The following is a 26,772-nucleotide window of genomic DNA, read 5'->3' as shown; positions in this document are numbered from 1 at the left end:
CAGTACCTGTGTGTGTATATCATTTTTTTTTTGACCAAAAATAAAGATGGCTGTAAACATTACAGCGTAACTGCAGAGCTTCAGGAAAGGAAACTCAGATTTAGTCTAATCCACACATGTGCTTCAAATCTGACTGATAACGTTATTTCCTCGGTTTTCTGCATTTCCGTTAAAAAAATATGCTATGAAACGATAATAGTGCCTTTAATAGCGTGTTTATCTGATGAAATTCAGTGTATTAGTTCATCAAACTGTTTCAGCGTGTGCTGCAGATGTTTATTATTCTGAAGAAAAAGCGTATTTGTCCGTCCAATATTGGTCGGATTATTTGTTTGGTTCGTTTTAAGCGATAAACGGCGTCTCGTGTACAGTAAAATGTAAATGAGGATTCTAAAATATTTTAAAAAAGTTTGTATTGGCTGGCGTTTTATCGGGCAAAGGTCGGCCTCTACTAAAAGCAAATTTGCATGTTAAAGTAACACTAGGTCAGATTTGCTCTCTGGTTCCCCCTACAGGTGGTGAACAGTGTTGTTAGTTACGACTGTCGACGATTCCGTTGCTTTCACAAGATTTTGGAAACGAAAACTAAACCAGAAAACCAACGACAAAGCAATGACAGTGCTTTAGTTTGCGTAGCTTGTGTTTGCGATGTGACAAATGTCGTAAACTATAGCCTTGTAGTTCTTTTTGTGGCACGGATTTGAAACCAGAAGTTCCATAATGCCATTAAAGGAGATGCAGACCTGCTCAGGTTTTGACAGACCTGATCTGAAGGTTGAAATCGTACATTGATGCTTTAGGAGAGTAAAGTCGCGTTTCCATCGAGTGAGAGACGGTTTGGTTCGGTTCGGTTTGGTAAGTTTCATTTAGGATTGGTACCAAGACAACCAACTGTTTTAGGTTTTTTGGCACCCTTCTCTCGGGGTACCAGAGTAAAATGGTACGGTATGGTCGGGCTGACTGGGCAACAGATGTTTCTTCAACACTCGCAGTCTATTCTTTTACAAAGTTTGACGTCATGTTGAGACACACTGAGCTGCTGGGTGCCCTCCTCCATGGCCTTCAGGCACGGTCCACACTCCCGCCTACCAAGTGAAAGTACTGTTCTCAGTGGAAACTCGAGCCTGATACAGGACTTTACCGTTCCAAACCATACCGTGCACGTACCATAACCAGGCATAAATATCATTCGCTGTCTCTCCACCTTTGTGTGTGTCAGTGAGTGAGGAAAGCTCCAGAATCTCCTCTGGACCTTCAGTGCAAGCTGTGAATGAGCTTAGTGATCCGTCATGCGCTCGGCAAAGGAAGTGAACAGCGTGGAACAGCTGCTGCTGCTGCTGAACCAGGCTGAGCACTTTGACAGCCTGCTCCCCCGCTCAGATTGGTTCTTCCCCTTGTTACACGTCTCTGTTTTCATGGGATGGCAAACAGCTGTGAAAGTATCTGCACTGACCTGACAATGGAAGAGGAGACGATTGTACCAGCATCCGTTCCATCCTCTGTTAGCTTGTTGAGGCTGACAGAACGTCTGAACAGAGACGTCATCGGAAACCTACGAGCGGAGCGAGACCGGGGTCACAGCCCTGAAGGGTCTGAACATGTTGCACAGATCCTCCTCTGCCACAGCTGTGTTTATCATGAGCGGCGTTTACTGGCCTGCGCTCTTCAGCAGTGCGTCAAAGTGGCCCGACAGGGTTAGCCAAGGGAGGCGGAGCAACCCGGCGGCCAGGAACACGGGGACTGTGTGCACTTGCTCCAAACATCTGCTTTGAGCTCCTGCCCCGCGTTTTTCTCGAATGTTGACTCGTGTCGTGTTCGGCGGCGGTGCCGGTTCACCTGCAGAGCCACCGAGAGGCCGACAGCGTGGAGACGAGTCCAACTCGTGATGTAGAAACGCTCGCGTTGCTTCATTAAGACCATGTCGTGATTTCTTATCTGCCGTCAGATGCATCTGTGGAGGTTCTCAGTCGTTTTCAGGTCATTGTGTCTTCATGAGAGTAAATAGACGTTTTGTGGGGGAAATTTCAACAAGCTTCTACAGAACTGAAGAGGTATTGATGGTGTCATCCGCATAAAGGAATCTATGTCGTATTCAAAATGGTATTTTGTGTCCAACCTTAAAGAAAAGAAAGAGGAACGTAAATAAAATAGACTTTTTCAGACTGGCACACTTCTGGGAGTTTCTGGGAGTCCTGGTTCTGGGGACACAGAGCAAACCTGGCCCAGTTGACCTTAGTGGTTTATAGTAAGCCACCAGGTCAGAAATGTAATCAATTCTTTGGCAGAAGGGAAGCCAGTGTTTTGGACGAGTTTGCTCGTTCACGTAGGGTGCAAGTCGCCAAAATTCAAAATGGCCGACTTCCTGTTGAGTTGAGACCATGGTTACGGTCGACTGTTTTGTTCGTATTGGTCGATAACATCTGGAACTCAACGTATGCTGAAGTCAGTCTTCCTGTTTTGTGAAAAGATGCAGAGGGTTTTTTTTTTTAGTGTCAGTACGACAAACGCGATTGGACGAGTTTGCTCATTTACGTAGGGTGCAAATCACCAAAATGGCCGACTTCCTGTTGAGTTGTGGACTTTTTTGTTCGTCTCGGTCTAGAACAACTTCCCACCGAGTTTCGCGTGGATCTCAATGCATGCCAAAGTCATAGGGCACTTCCTGTTTGGCGGTTTTTCAATCCGCAAAAAAAACAACTTTTCACAATACACGTCGGAAAGATCGAGCTGAAGAATCATGTGATTCTCCTGCAGCTCAGATAAAAGCAGCCGTTCTTCAGACTGCAGCACCTTGTAACAGGCGGCGTAATCACGACATAATCGCTCTCTGATGAACATAATAAGCAGTGGAGAGTGTTTGAAGGAAGCGGCACGTCGCAACATGTCCGACAATCACCTCATAGTCCACGCAGCTGCACTTCTTTTATCCTTTTTTAAAAATCAGACTAAAGAAAAAGAAAGAGTGTTTGTGTCGAGCAGCAGCAGTGCGGTCATTTAAGGTCACACACCCTGCGTTGGTATCGTGACTCAGCCACATGCCACTCATCATGGCAGCCGCCACGGACCGAGGTTTGGGAGTGGTGCTCCGAGAAAATGAAGCATTCATTTGATTCTGCCGCCTCAGAAATCCACAGAATAACGGAAGAGTGAGACGACGAAGTTGCACAACGCCGATAACAAGACAGGAAAGTTTCCCGTTCACTGGGAGAGGTTTGTGTGACCTCTTTCTTTGAGGATGTGGCTGTAATCCACAGAGTGACAGTGTAATCTCACTGCTCTAATCCCAGACTGTGGTGAGTGCGAGTTGGACAGACGGAGAAGCCACTCCTCAAACAGACAGCCAGTTTCTCATAATGACAGTGATTGTAAAAATAAAGGTTGGCCTTCTCTTTAGCCTCGTCAAGTCCTGACAGACATGAATGAATAAAGAGTTTTCTGCTGGTGTCTCTAGCCCCACCCCCCAGTGCTGTAATAAACGGGACCTTTTTTTTCTTTCTTTTATTCAGGTCACGTTGAATTATTTGCTCTTGTCTGTTAATAAGTGACCTGCTTCTACCTGTGAGGAAACACACCTGCAGAGACCGTGGTCTGGAGACAGAGACTGGATTATCTGTACAAGTTGATTTGGGTGTAACTGAATCATTAGAATCAGTTGATTCTGACTCCGCCTCCGTAGGTGGCGCCATATGTCTCTATAAGAACGCGTGTTCTGAATCAGTTTCCCGTCAACCTTTTACATCACAGAAAATCGTCCGCCCAAAAGTGGCTCCTCTCCACTCGGCTTTTGTTCTCGCCAACACCGACAGTAACAGTTTGTACGTCGTTTCCTTCTCGTTCCGGGTCAAAGACAGAGGCGGACGCCAAGTTCAACTCCAGTCCGACTAAGCTTATACACATGCAGGAGTAATCAGACTATGAATCAGCATTATCCAGGCATGTCAGTCCGACTAGTGACTAGTTCAGTTTTAGTCGGACTAACATGTAAACCCAATTATTGTCTTAGTCTGACTAAACGATTGTCTTAGTCTGACTAAAATTGGACAACATTTACAGTTCCACTACAGCCACAGTTTTGGAGGCGGACCATAGGAGCTAGCAGGAAGGGTTAAAAACATATTGCTAGCATTTCTACACTATCTTACTCAACCTAGCTTGAAGTGTTTTGATGCTACCTCTTAGCTCACTTGTTGCTACCATTAGCATTGTCTCTCGCTCCAAATTCTGACGAATGATGTCACGGTCGCTTCCCAGAAAGTGATACAGTAAAACTACTTCCTGTCAGAACTGTTTACTAACAGTTTCAGGGGTTTTTCAATGTTGTATTTATGAATAAACGATTGCCTTGCTTGAGCTTTTTATGTCTTTTATTATTTTATTATTCTGCACAGCTCTGTGCTTCTCTGTGGTTAAACAACAATTCTCCTCAACTTATTGTCAGAGCCTGAGACTGAACGAGACTCGTGTTTTTAACTGTTTGCGTGTGCGTGTCAGAGTGTCGTGGTCAGTGGCTCAGTGGTAGAGCGGGATGTCTATCAACTGGAAGGTTGTGGGTTTGAGCCCCAGCTCCTACAGATGTACACTGAACCCCAGTCTGCACCAGATGGCTCTGGTGTGTGAGTGAATGTGTATGAATGGATGAATGTAGTACTTTAGTCTGTAACAGACTCTGCTCTGGCGTCTTCGCTGCTGCTGAACACAATCAGACATTTAAAGGGTCGCGTGTTTGAATGCTGAATTAAATGTGGCGTGCGCTGCTTTCCACAGCTGCTCTGATCACGCTGGGAATTCTGTTAGAGCACTTTGTCACCGCCGCTCGTCTTCAAACCTTGGCAGCTGCTGCTGCTGTTCAAGCACAGATGTTATTCTGCACAGATGCACACGCCACTGCACCACCGCGTATCCACGGCTCTGACCCACGTCTGCCTCCTCTGGGTCAACGTTTTCTAGCCGTCTGAATAACGATAACGGCACAGTGGTCTTTGTGGAGGGTCCTGGTTTTACAGCTGCTCCCTTCCCTCTCTCAGCAGCTCCTTGTGTGTCACAGTGGTCTGTGGCGGGAGGACGGCACTCACACCGAGGACCGGGGACAGATCTCAGTCCCACAGGGACTCGGTTCACTCCCCCTGAAGGAGCACTTCCTGTTAGGTTTGTTGCAGAGCAGATAATAAGATAATAAGTGTGATACAGAGGAGGCAGTTTGTTCAGTCCCTGCAGGGAAACCCCCCTCCTCTCATGGTTTCCGTGGTTACAAGGGCAAACAGAGGGTATTTAAAAAGACACAGAGAACATTACAGGGCCCTCGCGTCCAACCTTTCGACAACTTTTCGTTGATGTGTCTCACTCATTCACATAGGGTGCAAATCGCCAAAATGGACAAATGGTCAAAAACATCTTCCCACCAAGTTTGGGGAAATTGTGTGGAACCCAATTTTGCCTCTGTTTTCACCATAGGGGGTGCTATAGAGCCCTTGAGCAACGCACAGGTAAGGGAACTATGCTAATATCGCATTTTCGCCACACCTGACCGTCATGCAAAGTTTCAGGAGTTTTTGTGCTCGTTAACCCGCTCACAAATCCGTGCCAGGAGCCGTTTCGGGCCTCCTGCCATTCGTGGCTCAGGCTCTAAATCTGAAGCGTATAAAAAGGAGTAAAGTGGCTGACGTCTGTCTTCCCTCCTCTCTCTCTCTCTCCTCTCGTCCAGGTCACGGCGAGTGTCACTGCGGCGAGTGCAAGTGTCACGCCGGCTACGTCGGCGACAACTGCAACTGCTCCACGGAGACGTCCAGCTGCATGTCGGACGACGGGCAGATGTGCAGCGGGCGCGGCAGCTGCGTGTGCGGTCGCTGCCAGTGCAGCGAGCCGGGCGCCTTCGGGGACACGTGTGAGAAGTGTCCCACCTGTCCTGACGCCTGCGGCACCAAGAGGTAAGAAGAAGTCGTCTTATGGACAGTGTTATTGCAACTTTTTTTGGAATATTGAGACATGAACGTGTCGTTTTTTGGGGATTAAGTGAAGATAATCTGAAGTTTTTCTTCTTTTAGGGGGCGGGGTTAATACACAATCACGTGATGGCAAAAGTTTGTGGAATCAACCTTTAAAACTTTGGGGACTGACTCACAAACCCCGCCCCCTCCCTCCAAACAGCTGTTTGTAACTGTACAAAACCGGTGAAAAACCGAGAAAACAGCGTGTTTTAAAGTTTAAGGTTTGAGCAGAAATGAAAAAAGCACCAAACGTAGTGCGATTGTTTAAAAGCAATAAGAGATATGAGAACGTTGACGTCGGTGAGGAAAGTCCTGAGTCATGTGACTTTAAAGTTCTAACCACGTCTCTGCGTTAAAGTACTGTGACGCTGCAAAGTGGGCGGGGTTCTGATAATTTTTTCGACCGTGTCCCATTCATGTGTATGTGGAAATGATTTGCAGTTTTTAGCGTTTTTATGCTTCACTGCTGTGTGTGTGTTTCTCCTGGTCTGGACGTCAGGGAGTGCATCGAGTGTCGGCTCTTCAACTCTGGACAACTTGCAGACAACCAGACCTGCCAGCGTCTGTGCAAGGATGAAATCATCACTGTGGAGACTTTAGGTGACTACACACACACACACACACACACACAGAGGACATTACTCTGACTCATATTCATTTCCTGGAGACATTTAACTCTAATCTCCACCTTAAAATGTAATATTTGACATTATGAGGACTTGATTTTTGTCCCCACAACATGAGGGATACCTCAAACAAACACACACATACACAGTGTTTTCCATAATCTTAACTGAACCACAATTCAAACCTGAGTCCCAGACTTTAACCAGAAATCATCATACATGATGTTCTGCCTCATTAGGACCAGGTTTTGGTCTGGACTGGACTTGACAAGGTCAGTGTTTATAACAGAAAAAACACACACACACACACACACACACACACTTATCCTAACCTTAATCTAAACTCTTATCCTAACCCTAAAACCAGGTCTTAAGTTGTGGGGCCCTCACACACACACACACACACACACACACACACACACACACACACAGAGAGAGAGAAAGCAGCTGTGTGTCACAGAGACTCACTCACACATCTGTGGCGTCTCTAACATTTTCCTCCTCATTACAAACCTCCCTGACTGTCTGTTCTCATCAGAGTTGCCATGGTTACCTGCCAGAGTACAGTCAATCGTCAGGTGACGTCAGCTGACACGTGTGTGTGTGTGTGATTATTATAAATGTTTAGATGTGTGTGTGTGTCACTGTTGTGCTGTATTTTAATGTATTTGTCTATGTGTATATATATATATACATATAAATATATACAGTGTATATATTTATTTATGTATATGTATATATACACATATATACATATATTGTTATATGTAATAATGAGCTTTAATCACAAACTGATGTTTGAGTTTCATGACTTTCTGTGTTGCCATGGTAACAGGTTTGACTATACGCCAAAGACGTTTGGAGATGTTTTTATAAGATGTTTTATTCTGTGTGTGTGTGTGTTACTGCCTCACACACCTGTGATGTGTGTGTGTCCTGACATCTGTACTGTACAGAAACATTTGACCTTTGACCCTCGACCAAACCCTTTCAAGGTCGTGAGAGATTGTATTTGGGTCCGTCCTGAAAAACAAATGTTTTTTCTTGAACATGTTTGAAATAAGTGAAAATGAAGTTGTGATTATTCATCCACACAATGTGTGTGTGTGTGTGTCCTGATTAACTTTAAACTTTAAATGATCACACTGAGGGAATAAAGGATATTTATTATTGTTGTACAGTGAGAATCTCTGACAGTGTTTACCACCTCACAGTGACCTTTGACCTTCAGCATGTAGCAGCAGTGACGCTGGTGTGTGTGTGTGTGTGTGTATGTGCGTGTGCTAGTGAGGCTAAAATAAGAGCGGCGCTCTCCTCCATGTTGGCTCAGCTCGGCTCTGGACCTGATCCCACTTGTTTCATAGCATTCCTGCATCTGACTGCTGCCTAATAGAGTCCACATGTACATTCCAGATAGTTTGTGTTTGAGGAGGAGGAGGAGGAGGAGGAGGAGGCGGCTCTGACCTCACCCTCCCTCATGAGCCTGATGATGGAGACTGACTGAAAACACTGTCTCTCTGTTTTCATCTCATTTCACTGCAAAAATAAAATCATATTTATTTGTTTGCATATGTAGACGAGCGTCTCTGTATATAATTTATTATTTTAGATTAAGTTAAACATGCAGGAAATCTAGTTCCTAGTGATTTCAGTGGGACTGTAAACTAATAGGTGCACTGCTGCCCCCACAGGTCAAGTTCCTGGGTTATTTGTCTCTCTCTCTCTCTCTCTCTCTCAGAAACAGACGACTCCAGCGCCGTCATGTGTTTGTATAAAACAGAAAATGACTGCATCATGAAGTTCACGTACTCTGAACACGCCAGCGGACGCTCCATCCTCACCGCGCTCAAAGAGCCAGGTCGGGATTTTAATCTCACGTTTGTCGAGTTTTTAATCTCACGTTTGTCTGTTGGAAGTGAGCAGTGTTGTGACGTAACGTTGTTTCCTGTGCGTCGGGTCAGAGTGCGGCAGCGGTCCGGACGCTCTGATGGTTCTGCTGGCCGTGGTGGGCAGCATCCTGCTGGTGGGCGTGGTCCTGCTCGCCGTGTGGAAGCTCGTCATCACCATCCACGACCGGCGGGAGTTCGCTCACTTCCAGAGCGCTCGCTCACGAGCCCGATACGAGATGGTGAGGAAACCCGGCTTCATTCGTTTGTTTTCTGGTTTTCTTTTTTTTTGCGGCTACTTCCTGTTAGCGCGAGAACCTAACCACTGAAACTAAATATCACATTATTTTTTATCACTTTTAACCAATGACACAGCTGTAGTATAAAGCAGGGCTGCCCAGAGTGTGGCCCGTGGACCAAAGTTGGACCACTAAAGGGATTAGTTTGGACCACCAGGCTTGTAAACACAGTACACTAGTGAAATAGAGAAAACGATGATGTCATAGCCCGTCGTTCTTCTTGTGTTTGGTAAATCCACATCTCCAGCCTCACAGCGCCACACACAGGCCTGGCATACACACAGCAGCAGTTAGCAGTGAATGATGAATTTATTCATATTCAAACAGAAAAATAAAAAAAAATAATATCGGGAAAGTTCCGTTTCTGTTGGACTTTAAGAGAGCATTTAAGATGCTTTTTTTTTCCATGACTCCATATCCTTTGAAATTATATTTTTATATTAAATTATATTTTATTTCTTTTCATTTTCACCAACTATATAAACACACCTATAAAAACTATATTTAATTTGTATAAATGTGTAAATCCGTCACAGTTCAAAGTTCGCTTGGCTTGTTTTTTATGGACAAAAATAAAAGAAAAACACTTTTTTTTTGTGACTTTTCCCACAATTATCACGACTCACGAATCATAACTTTGATCTTAAAACACACACACACACACCCAGGATGTCCATATAAGGAGTTGTGTATTATTAGTTTTAGCAGCCAGAAACAGATAAAATGGCATAAATCCCAGTAAATATTTGACTCTGTTGTCATCGTGAGTTAAAAAATGTGTTCTTTTATTAATTATAATCATTATAATATTAATAACGTGGACGTCTTCTGTCCCTCAGGCGTCCAACCCTCTGTACAAACAGCCAGTCACTACACATTTTGTGGAGACGGACTTCGACATGTACGAGAAGTCGTACAACGGTGGCGTCCACTGATCCATCGGCTCGGGACTCGGCAGGACCGGTCCAACACACACACACACACACACACACACACACATAAACACACACACACAAACACACACACACTTCCCTGGAGGACTGAGCGACGGACGATACACACTCCTCTCTCTCTCTGTAACGATCACAGACGTGAACATGAACTAAGTCTGAAGTCAGAGGGAGGAGAGAGGGGAGGAGGCGGGGCTTTGTGGACAGGAGACGATCACTGTGTTATCTCTGACTTCCTGTGTGCTGCAGTGAAGCACGGACTCGTTTAGAGAGAGAGAGAGAGAGTGGAGTTGGTACAGACTTATATTTGTATATTTTTATAAACTCTGCACAGACACAGAAATCCTTTCACTCCTCTTCACACGTTATTTCTGTGACTGTGGCTACGACGATGGCGGCGGCGGCAGCGACGTGGTACGACTAACATTTACTAAACAATAGATGCTCTGACCTTCAGTTTGCACAGATTAGGATGATTCTGTGGTGTTTTTGTTTTGTACGAGCTCTAATTGCACTTCTGTGTCTGAATCTGCAGGATAAACGTTCACTCACTCACCAGCTTCTGAACCTTTGAATGAACGTGTTTGTCGTTTTTATCATCAAAAAAAAAAACAGAACCAGAACCAGAACCAGAACCGTGGACGACTGAGGACGTTTTCAGGCTGGAAAATATTCAGATGATTCAGTCCGGATTTTTTCTGATGAGTCACAACAAGATTACAGCTCTAGCTCGCTTTGGTTCTTTTCCATGACTTCATAGCTCCTCCTTCTCAACATGGGCAGAGTCGTCATAGTAACGGCTGCGTCACTCTGCCGTGACGTGGTTTTTTCTACGCGACACAAACAAACAAACTAGTGAAGCAGTCGTTTTGGGTTAAACGGAATCATTAGAATCAGTTGATTAAAAAGATTTGTTCACAGAATCGTTCAGTAAGAAATACAACTGAACTGAAATACAACTGAACTGAAATACAACTGAACTGAAGTACAACTGAACTGAAGTACAACTGAACTGAAGTACAACTGAACTGAAGTACAACTGAACTGAAGTACAACTGAACTGAATTACAACTGAACTGAAGTACAACTGAACTGAAATACAACTGAACTGAAATGCCACTCAATGTGCTCACGATCGGTGGCTTTTGGGATTATAAATAAATTTTGGAATTATAAATCAAATTTGGTATTTTAAGTAGATTTTGGGATTATAAATAGATTTTGTAGTTAAAGTAAAACAAACAGCAGGTTCTATCACTGATGGAAAAGCAAAGAAAAGAAAGTGGAGTCGATCTGGAACTGTGTAATGGAAAAGTGTGGTAAGAAGTAGTTTTACAGAACATGTCCAGAGCTTCTTCAAACATCTGCAGGTCAGATTGTGACTCTTCTTTCTTTATTTTCCACCGACAAATGACGTAAACGGCTGAAAATCTGTGAAAGGTAAATAAGTAATAACTCTAAAAGAAGACGGTGCTGCAGTTTTTAGCCAAACATTTTCATCTGAGCGCAAATTCACCACCAGAGAATTGGAAAAGCATTGAGGAAAAACAAATACCTGAGCTGTTTCTCGTTATTGCTTTTTCCCCAGAGAACAAACAGAACCATAACAACTCAATCATTTTGGTTTGTGCATAAAAACAAAAAGACATTTGATTTTTTTTAGAATGTTCGAGACACATTTTTCAACATTTTCTGACAATTTGTGGAACAATGAATGAACTTTGAATAAGTCAAGAACATAAACAGATTCATCCAAAGATGTGCAGCATCTGCCTAGACAGGTTGTGGTGAAAGGAAAACTGGGGGACAAGAGGAAGAAGAAGAAATGGTAATGTTAACTATTCAGGCATTTTACAGACGGAACAATTAACTAAGAGAATAAAAAGTCAGATTAATGTAAATGAGATCGTCTCAGAAACCAAAGAAAATGCAGTTTTTAAAGTTCAAACTACAAGATGAACGGATAAGAAAGAAAACTGCTGACCACTGAGCTTCAACAGTTCTGCTCAGACGTGGTGAAAACACGAGCTGGATCGTTGGCTTTCTAATCGCCCTGAACAGAATCTGCTCGAGAACCAAAGGAAACACAGGGTTCAAAATCTGTGTTTTTATAGAAACTCTGCAGCAGAGAAAAAGCCGGACCTGAATTTAAACAATCACAGACCTTCAAACATTCTCCTGTGATAAAGTAAATCAGTTACACCCATGACAACATCATCACTCACGTGCAGCAGAGACACAGACGGAGTCCTGAGACCAGGACGGTTGTGGGTTCAGCTCCCACTGCTCTGTGCCCTCGAGCAAAAACACTTTGAACCCCGTGAAGGTCAGACTGTGTGAAGGAATGTTGTAAATTAAGGTTTGGACGTGTGCTGACAGATGTGGGCGTGGCTGCTGGAAACGACGGCGTCCGGGGTCATAAATCTACTGTTGTTGCAGTTCCCACAGGAAGAGGCGGAGCTTGTCTGTCACAGCAGGAGGGAGGAGGAGGAGTCACTGTGGAGCTAGATTTTTAAATTCAGTGAGATTACATACAAATTAAACCAAAAGTAACAAAAGTATTTTACGCAAATTCTGTAACGCGAAAAAACACAAACTGAGTCACGCAACTCCTGAAAAAGACGTGAAAGTTGTGTAGTTTGCGTAAAAGGTGCGTCCACACTGAAAGTTTCTGCAATTTTCCACACCGCAAATCCCACATATTAGCATCGTTTGGAACCTATTATTAATCCTTCAGATTATTATTCTATCCGTGGCTTTCCGGTCATTTCTGAGGTGGTTAACATTCATAAAACTCTTGAAAATTTGCCTGGCGGTCAGGTCTGACGAAAATGCGATATTGGCATAGTTCCCGGACCTGTGCGTTGCTCAAGAGCTCTATAGCACCCCTGAAGGTGAAAACGGAGGCAAAATTGAGTTCCACTGAATTTCCCCAAACTTGGTGGGAAGATGTTTTTGACCAAGACGAACAAAAAAGTCGACTGTAACCATGGCCTCAACTCAACCGGAAGTCAGCCATTTTGGCTCGTCCGAGCGTTTGCCGACATAAATAGCGCACCAATTTGTACTAGCTTTTAATTTTTTTTATCCTTTATTTAGCCAGGAAGGTTCCGTTGAGTCATGTGCCATGCCGTGCCGAGTCATGCTGGAACGGTGTAGTGGAAAAACTCCATCACTATTTATATCTATTTATATCTTCCACTCCTGTAATTGACACCTCTGTGGTTCGACCCCTCCCACGTATAATGATGATAATGATGTTGCAGAATGATCCTTTAATTACGTGCTCAGCAGAATAGCTTCTCTCTCTCCCTCTCTCTCTCTCTCTCTCTCCCTCTGTCCCTCTCTCTCTCGCTGGTGACATGATATTATTAGAGATTATTAGAGAGACTAATGAATGTGTTTAAACGTGTGGACGGACAGGAAACTGCAGTTGTGATGTGAGACCAGTGTTTGCTCTGTTGTTCCTGCCCAAGGTGAGGTCATAAATCTCTGCTCCCTCTCTCTCTCTCTCTCTCCCCCTCCCTGTGGCTTCAAGTGGGTTTCCTCCCTCCTTTCCTCCTCCCTCTCCTCCCTCCTCTCCTCTCCTCACCGGGTGGGAGTCGTCTGCCAGCAAACGGCTCATTCATGCCTGTGGGGTCACAGAGCTCAGGTAAAAGGGATAGTTCAGTGTTGACCCTGAATCAACACTGACTAAATCTACAGTATTCTTGTGTAAGTCTACAATAGCTTAAGAATATGTTTGCCTCCTTTTCTTTGCAGTTGAACACCCATTTTTGGCCTAGAAACTGAACTTTGTGTCATTTTGTAAAAGTCGTACTCTCCCACACCAAAGCCCATAGAGAAAGTCAGTGATTTTACACCACAGCACACAGGAGCTGTTGATGCACTGCTGCCTCCATTAGTCAGTTCAAATGTGTTATTTTGTCACCTGGGGTTTGAAATCCTTCGTTCAGATTTACCTCAGTGACACAAAGTGACCACACGAGGCAGCAATAGACCAGCAGCTCCTGTGTCACTGCCAGCTAAAATCACTGATTTTCACTATGGGCTTTGGTGTGGGAGAGTGAGTGGTTTATAAAGTTACATTTCTAGGCAGAAAAGTCTGTCTTACAGCACAACAAAAGGTGCAAACATGGTTTAAACATGTCCTAGACTTCAGCAGGTAGATATTTTATTGGGTTAGCCTTTTGTTGAATGGCTGAAATTTGAATTTACCCCACTAGATGTAGATAACCGACTAAAGGTGCTTTTTTTCATCAATTCACCACCACCAGTCCAGGGTGAAATATTCTGAAATTCCTCTTAAAATACTGGCTGACAGAGACAGTGAATGCTGACTGAAAGAGTTGGAAACAGGACAAAAACAAACCTTTAAAATATTGATCAGGACAAAGCAGAGGTCTCTCTCCTATTAGCTCGATCAATTTTCTGTTTAGCTGCTGCTGACTGACCTGATGCTCAGCACCAGAGAATAATGGGAAATTGATTATAGTTGTAGAGAATGGCTGACTCTGCTGCGTGAGATCGTACTTTCTCTTCTGTTTTTTGTCGGCTTTCCTAGTAAAGTTCCTACTTATTTACAACATTCACTTCTTTAATTTGGCCTTTTCTCTGTTTCCCTTTAAAATACTGCCACTTTTGTTTCCTCAACACAGCATTTTCTGGCACTGCTGTTGTTGTTTTCATACTGACTGCGACACCACATAGAGGAACTGAAAATAAATTAGCAATCAGATTCACTTTATCCAGTCAGAAACTTTGGAATTAATGTAAACAATCTGAACACCTTCACTTTAAATGAGTCTGTGTAGCAGCAACGAGAGGCTCTGATGAGGAAAAGCTAAATGTTGTGGTCTAATGAACATTTGTTCATTAGAATTAGTGTCAATGAATGTAAAAGCTAACAAAAAGCTATTATCAGAGTGTGAGAAAAGTTAGTTCAAAGCTAATATCAATAAGTGTGAGAAAACTAGCAAAAAGATATTATCAGTGAGTGTGAGAAAAGTTAGCTCAAAGCTAATATCAATAAGCATGAGAAAACTAGCAAAAACATATTATCAGTGAGTGTGAGAAAATTTAGCTCAAAGCTAATATCAATAAGCGTGAGAAAACTAGCAAAAAGATATTATCAGTGAGTGTGAGAAAATTTAGCTCAAAGCTAATATCAATAAGCGTGAGAAAACTAGCAAAAAGATATTATCAGTGAGTGTGAGAAAAGTTAGCTCAAAGCTAATATCAATAAGCGTGAGAAAACTAGCAAAAAGCTATTAGAGTGTGAGAAAAGTTAGCTCAAAGCTAATATCAATAAGCGTGAGAAAACTAGCAAAAACATATTATCAGTGAGTGTGAGAAAAGCTAGCTCAAAGCTAATATCAATAAGTGTGAGAAAACTAGCAAAAACATATTATCAGTGAGTGTGAGAAAAGTTAGCTCAAAGCTAATATCAATAAGCGTGAGAAAACTAGCAAAAAGATATTATCAGTGAGTGTGAGAAAAGTTAGCTCAAAGCTAATATCAATAAGCGTGAGAAAACTAGCAAAAAGATATTATCAGAGTGTGAGAAAAGTTAGCTCAAAGCTAATATCAGTTGGTGTGGAAAAGCTTACAAAAATTAAGCAATTGTAAATAAGCATACTTACAATTAAGTATCAATATAATTAGAAAATGTTAAAAACTTTTGAAAACTCTCAGGTCAGTAGTTAAATCAGTTTAAGTGTTAAGTTATCCTTAATTATACAAGTTTTACTGAGAGTAAAATCCAGAAAATGATATAAACAAAGAAAACTGAAAGAAATAAAAACAATCTGAAAATCTGACTGTTTAGTGGAAAATTAGATTTAATTTAATTTCCAGTCATGTTGTTTGTGATGTGAATCTCTGAAAGTCAGACTGCTCCTCTGTATGTGCTGCTGCTGCTGCTGCTGCTGCTGCTGCCACCTAGTGGTTAAACAGGTGTCAGTGCAGATGTGAAGTCACTCAAACTCTCTGAGAAAGAAAATGTGAAGTCAAAGAAGGTTTGATTAAATTATGACCATGTCAGGTTTAACAGGTGTTCCTAATAATGTGACGGCTTGGTGTAAGTGAAGTGAACATCTGTCTATAAACACACACACACAAGCACACTGTGGATTGTAGGTGTAAGGTATGAACACCAGGGGGCGCCAGCACATTAAAAAACATCTTTTATGAAACAAACACATGTTTAACTCATTCATCACATTTTTAAGAGTACACTCTTTCACTGAGTGAGTGTTTATGTCGGTGTGTGTTATGATAAACATGACAACGCTGACCTTGTCAGAACCAGTAGTCCTCATGGAGACCAAAACCTGGTCCTAATGAGGCAGAGCCTCGCTTTCTTTCTATTTCTATTATTATTACTATTGATAATAATAATAATAATAATATAAGAAGAACTAGTTATGGTTAAAGTTAGTGATAAGACTTTGTTAATTTGTTAATTTAAGTCAAGTACTAGTTAAGGTGTAAGTCTTCAGGAAATGAATGTAAGTCAATGTAATGTCCTCTGTGTTTGTGTGTGTGTGTGTGTGTGTGTGTGTGTGTGTGTCCAATACCAGATGGAGAGAGGACGAGTGGAGAGAGAGAGATGTAAGGAATAATAGTCTCTTTGTTTCTCTGCTGTTTTTTGTTTTTTATAATTCTTATGGTCTGTTTGTTCTGACTTCCTGCACGCACACACACACACACACACGCACACACACACACACACACACACACACACACACACCCTGTCATCTTTCACATTCAGTGAAAACTGTGTTTATTTGGTAGTTTTGAGTAAGTTTTAGGTAGTTAGTGTGATTAATGATTAGTTTGAGACATAGTGTTGACAAGTTACCCAGAGTGATTTATACTTAAATACATTTAGTTTGTTTGTCTCTGTGTATATGTATATACATATATATGTATACATATATATATATATATATACACACACAGAGAGAGGGAGAGTGCTGCTTCCAATGAAAACACTGAGTCATTTGTTCCGTTGCTGATATAAATTATTTATATTGATTTTAAACCACTTTACAACTGCACAAGACAATGATATCATTATTATCATTATCAGCAGCAGCAGTGGGTAACTTTGTTTTTCAGCCGAACACAAACCTCATGTGTGTCATTAACTCAGTGCAGCCTCCACATGCAGAGAATATCTCAAATCCACTGGTTTCTATGATCACTTTGGTGCAGTTTCGACCTTTTCCTGGAGTTTCATAGATAATTCTGCTCCTAACATTTACTCTCTGTTAAAAACTCCATATATTTGTCTCTGTTGTAAATGAGAGGAATTGTTAAAGTTAATTATAAAGTCTACGATATCTTAAGGATATAAGTTTGTCATGTTATTTCATCGTTAGACAGACTTTTCCAGCAGTAAAATGAAGTTTGTAAAGCACTCACTCTCCCACACCAAACCCTTTATCATCTGTGTCTCACAGTTCATGACACAGATTATTGCTTCATTTTCATGGTCTGTGTTTTAGAGCTGCTCTTTTAAAGGGACAGTCTGCGGGTTTCTTTGTAGTGTGGTTGTAATAGTCACCACTGACTGTGTCGTGACTAAACAAAAGACAATAAAAATCGACGTCAGTTTAAGTCTGCGATATCTTAAGAACATGTTCACGTCTTTATCTCACTATTACACAGACTTTTCCAACAGGAAACTGAAGTTTGTAAACCACTCACTCTCCCACACCAAACCCCATAGAGAAAATCAGGGCTTTTAGCTTGTGCGGACACAGGAGCTGCTGGTCTACTGCTGCCTCGTGTGGTCACTTTGTGTCACTGAGTTAAATCTGAGCAAAGAATTTTAAAAGCCGAATTCACAAAATAACACTTTTAAATGTACAGATGGAGGCAGCAGTGGATCAACAACTTCTTTGTCCCTGTGATGTAAAATTGTTGATTTTCTCTATGGAGTTTGGTGCTGGTTTTACAAAGTGGCTCAAACTTGAGTTTCCAGCTGAATCTAACACTGAGATAAACCAGGAAAGGTTTCCCTGAGATATTGTAGACTTTAGCTGACATAGATTTAACGAGGTGAGTCTTTTGTTAAGTGTCTAAAATCTGTTTTTCATTGCTTCCCCGCTGCTGGCAGCCGTCAGAGCACGTTAGCGTGAGATTCTGGGCACAGAAAACCTGAACTGTCACCTTAAATCATGTTTTAGTGGAAATCACTTCCACTGGTGACGCTGAAGTAAATAAATGAATACATTAGATTTCATGTCAGTGGTTAGTTTAACTCATGTCTGTGGTCCTGTTTGAGCTGTGTCATCATTTACAAGCCCCATGTCAGCGGATTTAATAATTCTTTATATGACGTTTGTTGTTGCTTCATCACGACTCAGTCTGAGCTGTGTCACTGTGGTTCCACATGGAAACCATGATGAACACACAGTTGTAATGTAACAGTGTAATAATGTCACAATCGCTGTGTTTCAGATGCACTTTCCATGTGGGGGTTTGTACAGGAGAGAGGCTCCGGGAACTTTAACACACTCCAAGTCATTTCCTCCCAAATCTGGATCCAATTCTGTGTGTGTGTGTGTGTGTGTGTGTGTGTGCGTGCGCCCTCTCACATTAACCCATGATTTTGAGAACATCTGTTGTTTTAAAACATGAATCACAAATTGGGGTTTTTACCTATAATTACAATAAAGAGTTAATCATCTTCCACTGTGAGATCAGCATTTCCGGTTCTTTGAAGCTACATATACTTGTGTATACATATATATATGTATACATACGGTATATATATATATATATATATATACTAGCAAAAAAATAGCAAAAAAGGTTAGGATCAGTTAGTTTGAAGAATTCTTGCTAAAAGCTAGCATCAGTAAGTGTGGAAATTTTTTGCAAAAAAGCTAGTATGAGTTAAAATGAGAAATGCTACATAAAAGCTAGCATAAGTTAGTGTGATACATGCTAACAAAAAGGCTAGTTTTAGTTCATGTGAGAAATGCTAGATAAAAGCTAGAATAAGTTAGTGTGAGAAATGCTAACAAAAAGACTAGTTTCAGTTCATGTGAGAAATGCTACATAAAAGCTAGAATAAGTTAGTGTGAGAAATGCTAACAAAAGGGCTAGTTCCAGTTCATGTGAGAAATGCTAGATAAAAGCTAGAATAAGTCAGTTGATAAATGCTAACAAAAAGGCTAGTTTCAGTTAACGTGAGAAATGCTAGATAAAAGCTAGCATAAGTTAGTGTGATAAATGCTAACAAAAAGGCTAGTTTCAGTTAACGTGAGAAATGCTAGATAAAAGCTAGAATAAGTCAGTGTGATAAATGCTAACAAAAAGGCTAGTTTCAGTTAACGTGAGAAATGCTAGATAAAAGCTAGCATAAGTTAGTGTGATAAATGCTAACAAAAAGGCTAGTTTCAGTTAACGTGAGAAATGCTAGATAAAAGCTAGCATAAGTTAGTGTTCTGGTTTTTTAGCTCCGTTTGACAAAGAAATGATTAAAACGGAATAATTGTGGCTTGTGGACAAAATGAAACGTTCGAGAATATAATCCCACAGATTACTGCCCCCACGTTTGTTAAATTTAAAGCACGACTTTGTAATTTTACCGAAAAATTTAGCAAAAACTTTTGAGAGCCACGCACACGTTTAATAGCAAAAATTAAACAAAAGAACAATGGAAAACAGTGAAGAAACATTTAAAATTTTAATAGTTTGTGCCTCACACACACACACACACACATCCATTTAGTAGAATTTCAGTAGAATTTCAGCAGAGTTACTCAGCTGTGTGTGTGTGTGTGTGTGTGTGTGTGTGTGTGTGTGTGTCACAGGGAGGTGTTTCCAGATGTTAGGTGTCTCCCACAGCTTCAGTGTTTACGTCACATCGGTGTCGCTCTAACACAAATGTTTTTTTTCTTCACATCCCGTAAACGAACCACGTTTTAATGTGCAAGATGTCGTTTTAAAGCAGAACTTTTTGTTTGTTTTTGTTCTAACGGGTTGTTTGTGTGTTTTTCAATAACGCTCTCATTGCTTTGATCTTACAGCTGGAACCTGATCAGGGAGCGTTTTGTGTTTTCTGGGTCGTTTACAAACAAAGTCCAAAATCTCGCCTGTCGCACAAATGGTGCCTGACTCTTGAGGTTCCACGCTTTGGTTGAAGGTGAGAATAAATGCTACGTTACTTCTGTTTAATTTGACGCGAACACAGCATAACAGACAGTAGGGGGCAGTAGAGACAGCCCCCAGTCTGCCCCCCTCCCCCTCCATCACAATGACGCTGAAGATAAATCCTGCGTAGTCCTGCTTTAACTTCAGTATTTAAAGTGAATGACGTGTTTATAGAGTTACTGTACAAAGTTGTAGTGAATGAGTGAACACTCACTCTCTCTGTGAGTAACAGTGTTCAGTCAGTCACCTCCCCCTCTGTGTGAGTGTGTGTGTGTGTGTGTGTGTGTGTGTGTGTGTGTGGGGGGGGTATTTAAAGGCAGCACACTCGGCTGCAGCAGAGGAGTCGGCTCCTGTGGAAACATCTGGAGAGAAACAGCTGCTGTGAGAAGCTGCAGGATGCACCTCCTCTCTCTCCTCTGGACACTCGGGCTCCTGCTGAAGGAGGCGCAGGCTTGGGGCTACGCTAATGGAATATTTCATAATTCGATATGGCTCGGTAAGTCACCGTGAGATTCTCTTTGTCTTCACTTGGACCTCAGATAATTACTGGAAATTACCTGAAACTGTGAGAATGAAGCGTGTCTGACAATTAAAGATGTTTCACTGTTAATAAAACGTTGATCCAACTTAAAAAGAATCAGTGAAACTGTCGTCAAAGAGTTAAAATACTCTGTTGTTCTTAAGTTTTGTTTGCTTTGTGTTTTCATTGTTAAATCTATTGTCATAATTATATTGAACTCATTTGTTTTCTCTAAATTAGATTTGGCTAAAGCTGAATTATGTCACTAATTACACTGAAATGACAGAGAAGAAAATCTGTGACCAAGAACTCAAAACTGGAGATACACAATCTTTACTAAGATATTAACTGAGGTATAATACACTAAAATAAACAATAAGGATTATATCCAATCAAATATTTACCTCTGTGTCAAACACATAAGTTGAAATGTGCAGCATATAAACAGTGTTGAAGTAAAATAAGTGAACTGTGAAGCAACAATGACATCATCGATCATCTGAAAGCTTCTGTTTCTTCAAACATGGTCATGTTCTCACTGAAGCTCAGTGTGTGTGTGTGTGTGTGTGTGTTTTTATGAGCCTCATTTACTGTTTACACTGGTTTAATTAACTCTGGTTGGTTTACTGTTGCTGGGACAGATTAACGTTAGATTAACATCAGGGTCCAAATTAACCAAGCAGGGAAAAAGTAAAAAGTACTTTTATAAAAGTATAAAGTACCGTTTAAGGCAGGATTTGTTGTCCTTTGACTTTTTAGTTTGGCTTTTGTCTCATTTGTTTAGCATGGAGGAGGCGGGGTTTATTACTTATACTGCATCCCACCACCAGGGGGTGAGGAAGATTGTCCATTTCTTTTTTTTACAATTGATGTTTTACTTTTACTTGAATGGTGAACTGGTACGTTGCATGGTTTAGTTGCATGTTGTGAATAAATGAATGAATGAATGAATGAATGATCATATTTAACAGACGATACAAACACGATGTTCATACGTTAGCAAATGAATTAGCATGCGTTCACACTGAAAACTAATCCTATTTTCCACATTGTTTTATTTGTAATAAACTACTTACTTGCATTAACACGTGGGACAAATGGACAGGAAACTTTGCTTGTGCCCTGAAGGTTGCTAGTTTGAGTCCCTGCCAGGTTTAAGGGCTGCGTTCCCCTCAAGTGAGGGACACAATCCCCATTATACGATGTTGATTGGACTCTAAATTGACCTCAGCGGGTTGCGTCAGGAAGGACATCCGGCAAAATCTGCTGTGGCGACAAAAATGTCTATGTCTACACCAATTTGTGTCCTGAATGTCAAGTTCGGATATTGTAGCATTTTGTATAATTTTTTCCTCACATCTTTGCTTTAACTTTGTGTGTACTCTGTAATCTGTAATCTGAGTCTGCAAAAAAATCCATGTAATTGCAGTCACAAATAAATAACCATGAGTCTTTTTAATTTCATTGGACAAAAATGTCCGAATGCCTTATATTTGTCACTCAAAAAAGTGCGACATGAATAAATAATAAAGGCAAAGTCGGAACTAAACTCAGCAAATGCATAAAATAAATGACTAAATATCGAGTGACAGTATTGGGGCACCCCAAGGCCTAATACCAAGGCTATATATATATATATATATATGTATATATATATATATATATATATATATATGTATATGTATATGTATAGATGTACATTTATTCTTTGTTTTCTCTGCTGTGACAGAACAAGCAGCTGGAGTTTACCACCGGGAATCCCGTAAAGGACGATACCAGCTGACTTTGAAAGAGGCCAAGGCCGTGTGCAAGTACGAGGGGGGAACGCTGGCCACGTACGAACAACTGGAGGCCGCTCGCAAAATAGGTCTGAGTGCGACGGCAGACGCACATCATCAGTGTGTTTGTCCGTGTTTATCTTTCCTTTTTCCCGTGAAGGACGGAACGGAAACACGCGGCTCTGTGGAATGCTTTTAACACAACAGCAACAACGAGCGTAACAAGTTCACAGTGCAAAGGTCAGGACGGGAATAACTGAGACGAGTCTGTGGTCTGAGGTCTGGTCTCAGGACAGCAACTGTTAACACCTTTAAAAAAGAAATCACTGCTGTTCCCACGCAGCGCAGACTGAGTCCAGGCATGAGTTTGCGATTTTCTGTCTCTCACAGCTGAGTTTCCTCTGTGCTCGCTCTGCACCCAGGAGGTCTGAGGCTGATCTGGATCAGTCTGGAACTCGACACCAAAGCCCTGAAACAACAACAGTAAACTGAGATTAAAAGACAACACATGACAGTCGACGCTTTTATCTTACTTTTATTTTATTCTTCAGAGGCCTAAGATTTGACAGAAAGACTTAAATAATCGATGTCGCGATGCCAAAAAAGAGTTTTTCTGTCTCGTCGTCATTTTCAGGGGAAAATTAAAGCACAGTTAAGTCGGATAACACAACTCAGCCAACAACAAAAACTCAAACGTTGTCAAGATCCTGGTTCAGTTAAGCATTCTTCTCTCTGATTGGACAGAACTTTTAACAATCTGTAGAACGACAAATGCTTTTCTCAGTCCAAACGATTAGTGCAGACAAAAACGCGACAATAATTGACCGCTGTCAGCGACTTTGGTTAACTTTGGTCGTGTTGTATACTGTAAATTCAGTCCCGTCCAAAATGGCCGCCTTCCAGATTGATGACGTGACGTGCGAAACCCTCAATAAACTGCTCCACCTCCCAGATCTGAAGCTAGCTCACCACCAACACTGTTAGCATGAAATATAGTCATAGACACCTGGAATAAACACACGTGACGTACGTCACTGAAGCTAAGAGGCAACAGTGAGGAGTTAGCTTGAGTTAGCAAGGCACAAAAACAGGGCAGAGAAAGAAGAACCATAGAAGAACGACATTTAGCATGCTATTGCTAGCTTTTCCACATCCACAGATGTAGTTTTAAAGGTTCTTTGTGCAGATTTTAGGAAGAATCCGTCCAAATGTATTGAATACAATCTTTAAAATTACACATGTACAGTAGTCCAAAACTGTTGAGGGGTTTGTGTGTTTTTATGCTCCACGAAGGCCACCGTAGTTTCTCAGTTACACTTCATTGGGGAGTAAAGTGAAGCAAAAACAATTCATTTGGTTGCAATATGCAAGTTCACCAGTAGATGTCACCAAACCCTTCACACTTGTCCTTTAAGTGTAGAAGTTTCTATGTTTGGTGGTTGAGACTTTCAGGTTCTCACATCTGGATTTGTGTCAGTGGACAATGTCCAGATCTGTTTTTGTTTAAAAAGAAAAAAAAGTAAATTGTGTCCTTGAGTGAAACAGATGTTTTCCTGTCTTTCATGTTCAGGTTTCCACGTGTGTTCGGCCGGATGGTTCGACAAAGGTCGCGTCGGTTACCCCATCGTCAAGCCCGGAGCCAACTGTGGCTTCGGGAAGATCGGCATCGTGGACTACGGATACAGACTGAACAAGAACGAGCGATGGGACGTGTACTGCTACAATCCACACAGTGAGTCGAGGTTTATGAACACAGAGGAGAAGGGGAGGGAGGAGGAGGGAGGAGGACGAGGAGGAGGAGGAGGTCCTCAGGTTCAGACTTATCTTCTTGAAGCTCCACAGACTCAGGAGTTCAGTGAAAACCAGGACACGTTTTTCTTTTCTGTCTCAGTCTCACGCTGTGAATTATCTCAATCAGACTAAGAAGAAACCTGAGGCAGGAAATAGGTGTGGATAAGATGTTGGTGGAATGAGTGAGTGAGTGAGTGAATGAGTGAGTGAGTGAGTGAGGCACAGGCCTTTTATCTGGTAGTGACGTCATTTTTGGGCATTAAACCAAATCATCACAGCGTCATCAGCGTAGAGTGATAACCACACATTTACTGAATGAAATAAAATCAAATTCACATGGTTTTCATTTGACTTCATTTCCAGTTTGATTGAATAATGATTAAATTGAATTTGTTCTGGGACAAGAAAGCGATTTTCAGAGAACTTTGGGATGTTGTCTTCTCTATTTTAGTACCAGGTCTTTGTTTACATGTTCATTATTCTCTCATGAGATGAATGCATGAGAAAAAGGCATTCAAATTATAATCTCACAATTCTGTGCACTAACTCACTGAAGTGTAGATTAATTCTAATTAGGAAATAAATTTTCTATGAGGAGCTTCTTTACGCTGCTTTTGTTCAGCATCAGGTAAACTTTAGTGTTCCACAAAATAAAATGACTATCAACCAAATATTCAAGGTCACTTTGTGTCACTTTTTGTTTATTAATAATAATAATGTGACGTCACATGTTTTAAATGTATTTACAGTGGTTTTCGTGTCATTGTTTTGTGACATACTGTTACTTTACGACGTAAATGATAATAACAATAATGATAATATTCTGCTGGCAAAGCGTTTGATGTCATTGTCAGTGAACTCTCCATGTGTTTTTGATTGGAATGATTCAGCGCTCACATGCTCACACACAAACACACAAACACACAAACGTTTCTCATGAGCAGTTTCACCACAGGAAGGAAAACACAGCAGGGGGTTCTTTCACTTTATTACTGCTCTAATATGAAATGTGTGGTTTTCATATTCATATATACATATAGACATATAGACAGGGCGTGTCATGTGTTTTATGTTTATAAAATGTACAGTACATCAGTGACATATTTATGTTTTCTATGACTTTATACAAACCTTCATGAGTAAATAAAGTAAACATGAAGCAGATTTAATGAAGTCAATGAGAAAATGAGCTTCTACTTTTCTCTTGAAAAGAACATGAACAATGGTCGTATTTTTTAACTTATATTTACACTCTGTGTGTGTGTGTGTGTGTGTGTGTGTCTGTTACACCAAGACCTTTAATAATAAAAGACACTAAGTGTCCATGACTTTGCTCGTGTGTCTCGCAGCGAAGGAGTGTGGTGGAGTTCTGACGGAGCAGCAGAAGATCATCCAGACTCCCGGTTTCCCTGAAGAATACCAGAACGAGCAGATCTGTTACTGGCACATCCGCGCCCGCCTCGGTCAGAGAGTCCACCTGCGCTTCCTGGAGTTTGACGTGGAGGACGACATGTCGTGTCTTGCCGATTACCTGGAGGTTTACGACAGCTACGACGACGTCTCGGGCTTCGTTGGCAGGTGACGACGATAGAATTTGATAGAAATCAGTCAAAAAAAACACACAAAAATCTAAATTTAATCTGAATCTGTTTTCTTCACAGATTCTGTGGGGATTATTTACCTGAAGACATAATCAGCACAGGTGAGATCATCGACATACAGAATTATTTAAATGTTTTTAGTCGTCATGACGACGCTGACGGGTGTGTGTTTTTTTTCCGTGTTTTCCAGGAAACGTGATGACGCTGAAGTTCCTCACCGATGCTTCAGTCACGTCCGGAGGTTTTCAGCTACAATACACGGCCTTTAATGCAACGTTATTGCAGCCACACAACCACACCCACCACTTTGAGCCGTGATCACGTTACTGTATTTATAATGTTTGTAATCTGTAATAAATGAGTCGTTTGACAGTCGTCTTGTTAACAAAATAACTTTGGATTATTTACATTAAATTTTCCCACGTCGAGTCAATTTTCAATTGGTCTTAATGTATTTTTTTAATCACAGATTATTTATTTTCTGTTTTGGTCTCAGAAAACGTACATTTTGTGAAATGGTAGCAGACTTTTTTTTTTATGGATATGGAAATCTTGAATATTGAAAGTGATTTTGTGTGGTATTTAATCCTCCGTCCACTAGGGGGCAGTAAGCTCTCCGTCTCCTTGTCCTCCAGACAAAAAAGACTTTTAGAGTTTGGATAAAGTTATTTTTGTGATCTTAGCATGTGTGGGCAGGATTATTTTTTTAAAAACAGACGAGGAAAAACCTAAAATTTTAACAATTTCCCACTAAAGTGTGGACGAGACCTTAAATCGAGACTGAAGGTCACAGGTTTTCTTGATGATCAGGAGACATTGGTTGCACATGAGTTCTTTTCCCACAGCTGAGGTCTGAGGTCCATCAGCGGAACCTGAGGTTTTAAAGGTAGGTGAAAGTTTCTCTGCTTTACTTTCTGTTTTTCTTCTTTTAGTCGTTTATTAGTGACTCTTTCTTTCAATTGTTTGGTTTTGAGGACATCACTGTCCATGATGGACATCACTGTTTGTCCATTATTTTTGGTAGAATCAGTGGACAGTTCTACTCCTTCTACCAAAACCAAACGACTAAGTCTTTTTTGCTTTTGTTATTCCTGTTTAGTTTCTATGGAAACTTAACAATAATCAGTAAAATTAACACTGGTGTGTTTTTGTTTTCGATGCAGAATC

General features: G+C 41.3%; 2 protein-coding genes across 4 annotated transcripts in view; both read left to right on the top strand.

Annotated features, from left to right (window-relative positions):
* itgb5 (integrin, beta 5) overlaps positions 1 to 10,320 on the top strand; it is a 40,429-nt gene extending 30,109 nt beyond the window's left edge. Inside the window, exons 12-17 of one of the 3 annotated variants that reach the window (XR_009243060.1) lie at positions 5,702 to 5,924; positions 6,484 to 6,584; positions 8,349 to 8,468; positions 8,572 to 8,738; positions 9,635 to 10,159; positions 10,281 to 10,320. Coding sequence is in view for 2 of the 3 variants with exons in the window: in XM_058654778.1 (XP_058510761.1) it covers positions 5,702 to 5,924; positions 6,484 to 6,584; positions 8,349 to 8,468; positions 8,572 to 8,738; positions 9,635 to 9,730 (707 nt within the window). In the remaining variant the exon portion in view is untranslated. Of the gene's footprint in view, positions 1 to 5,701; positions 5,925 to 6,483; positions 6,585 to 8,348; positions 8,469 to 8,571; positions 8,739 to 9,634 lie in introns of all 3 variants that reach the window. The other 2 variants (XM_058654779.1, XM_058654778.1) reach the window with 2 other exon arrangements.
* Positions 10,321 to 20,232: 9,912 nt separating this feature from the next.
* Positions 20,233 to 26,045, top strand: tnfaip6 (tumor necrosis factor, alpha-induced protein 6). Its single transcript, XM_058622445.1, has 6 exons — positions 20,233 to 20,411; positions 22,165 to 22,302; positions 23,784 to 23,945; positions 25,354 to 25,582; positions 25,666 to 25,706; positions 25,796 to 26,045. The coding sequence occupies exons 1-6, from the start codon at positions 20,312 to 20,314 to the stop codon at positions 25,921 to 25,923; spliced, it is 798 nt and encodes a 265-aa protein (XP_058478428.1). The 5' UTR covers positions 20,233 to 20,311; the 3' UTR covers positions 25,924 to 26,045.
* Positions 26,046 to 26,772: the final 727 nt, after the last annotated feature.

This window comes from Solea solea, chromosome 2, assembly GCF_958295425.1.
Source record: "Solea solea chromosome 2, fSolSol10.1, whole genome shotgun sequence".
In the NCBI taxonomy this organism is placed as follows: Eukaryota; Metazoa; Chordata; class Actinopteri; order Pleuronectiformes; family Soleidae; genus Solea; species Solea solea.
This window is presented reverse-complemented; position numbering and strand designations above follow the sequence as displayed.

What these genes read in the sequence shown, in the direction of transcription:
- tnfaip6 (XM_058622445.1), top strand. Translation starts at nt 20,312, where the DNA reads ATGCACCTCCTCTCTCTCCTCTGGACACTCGGGCTCCTGCTGAAGGAG. An exon ending in GTCTCGGGCTTCGTTGGCAG is followed by an intron (nt 25,583 to 25,665) that starts GTGACGACGATA and finishes TTTTCTTCACAG; the next exon opens with ATTCTGTGGGGATTATTTAC. An exon ending in TGAAGACATAATCAGCACAG is followed by an intron (nt 25,707 to 25,795) that starts GTGAGATCATCG and finishes CGTGTTTTCCAG; the next exon opens with GAAACGTGATGACGCTGAAG.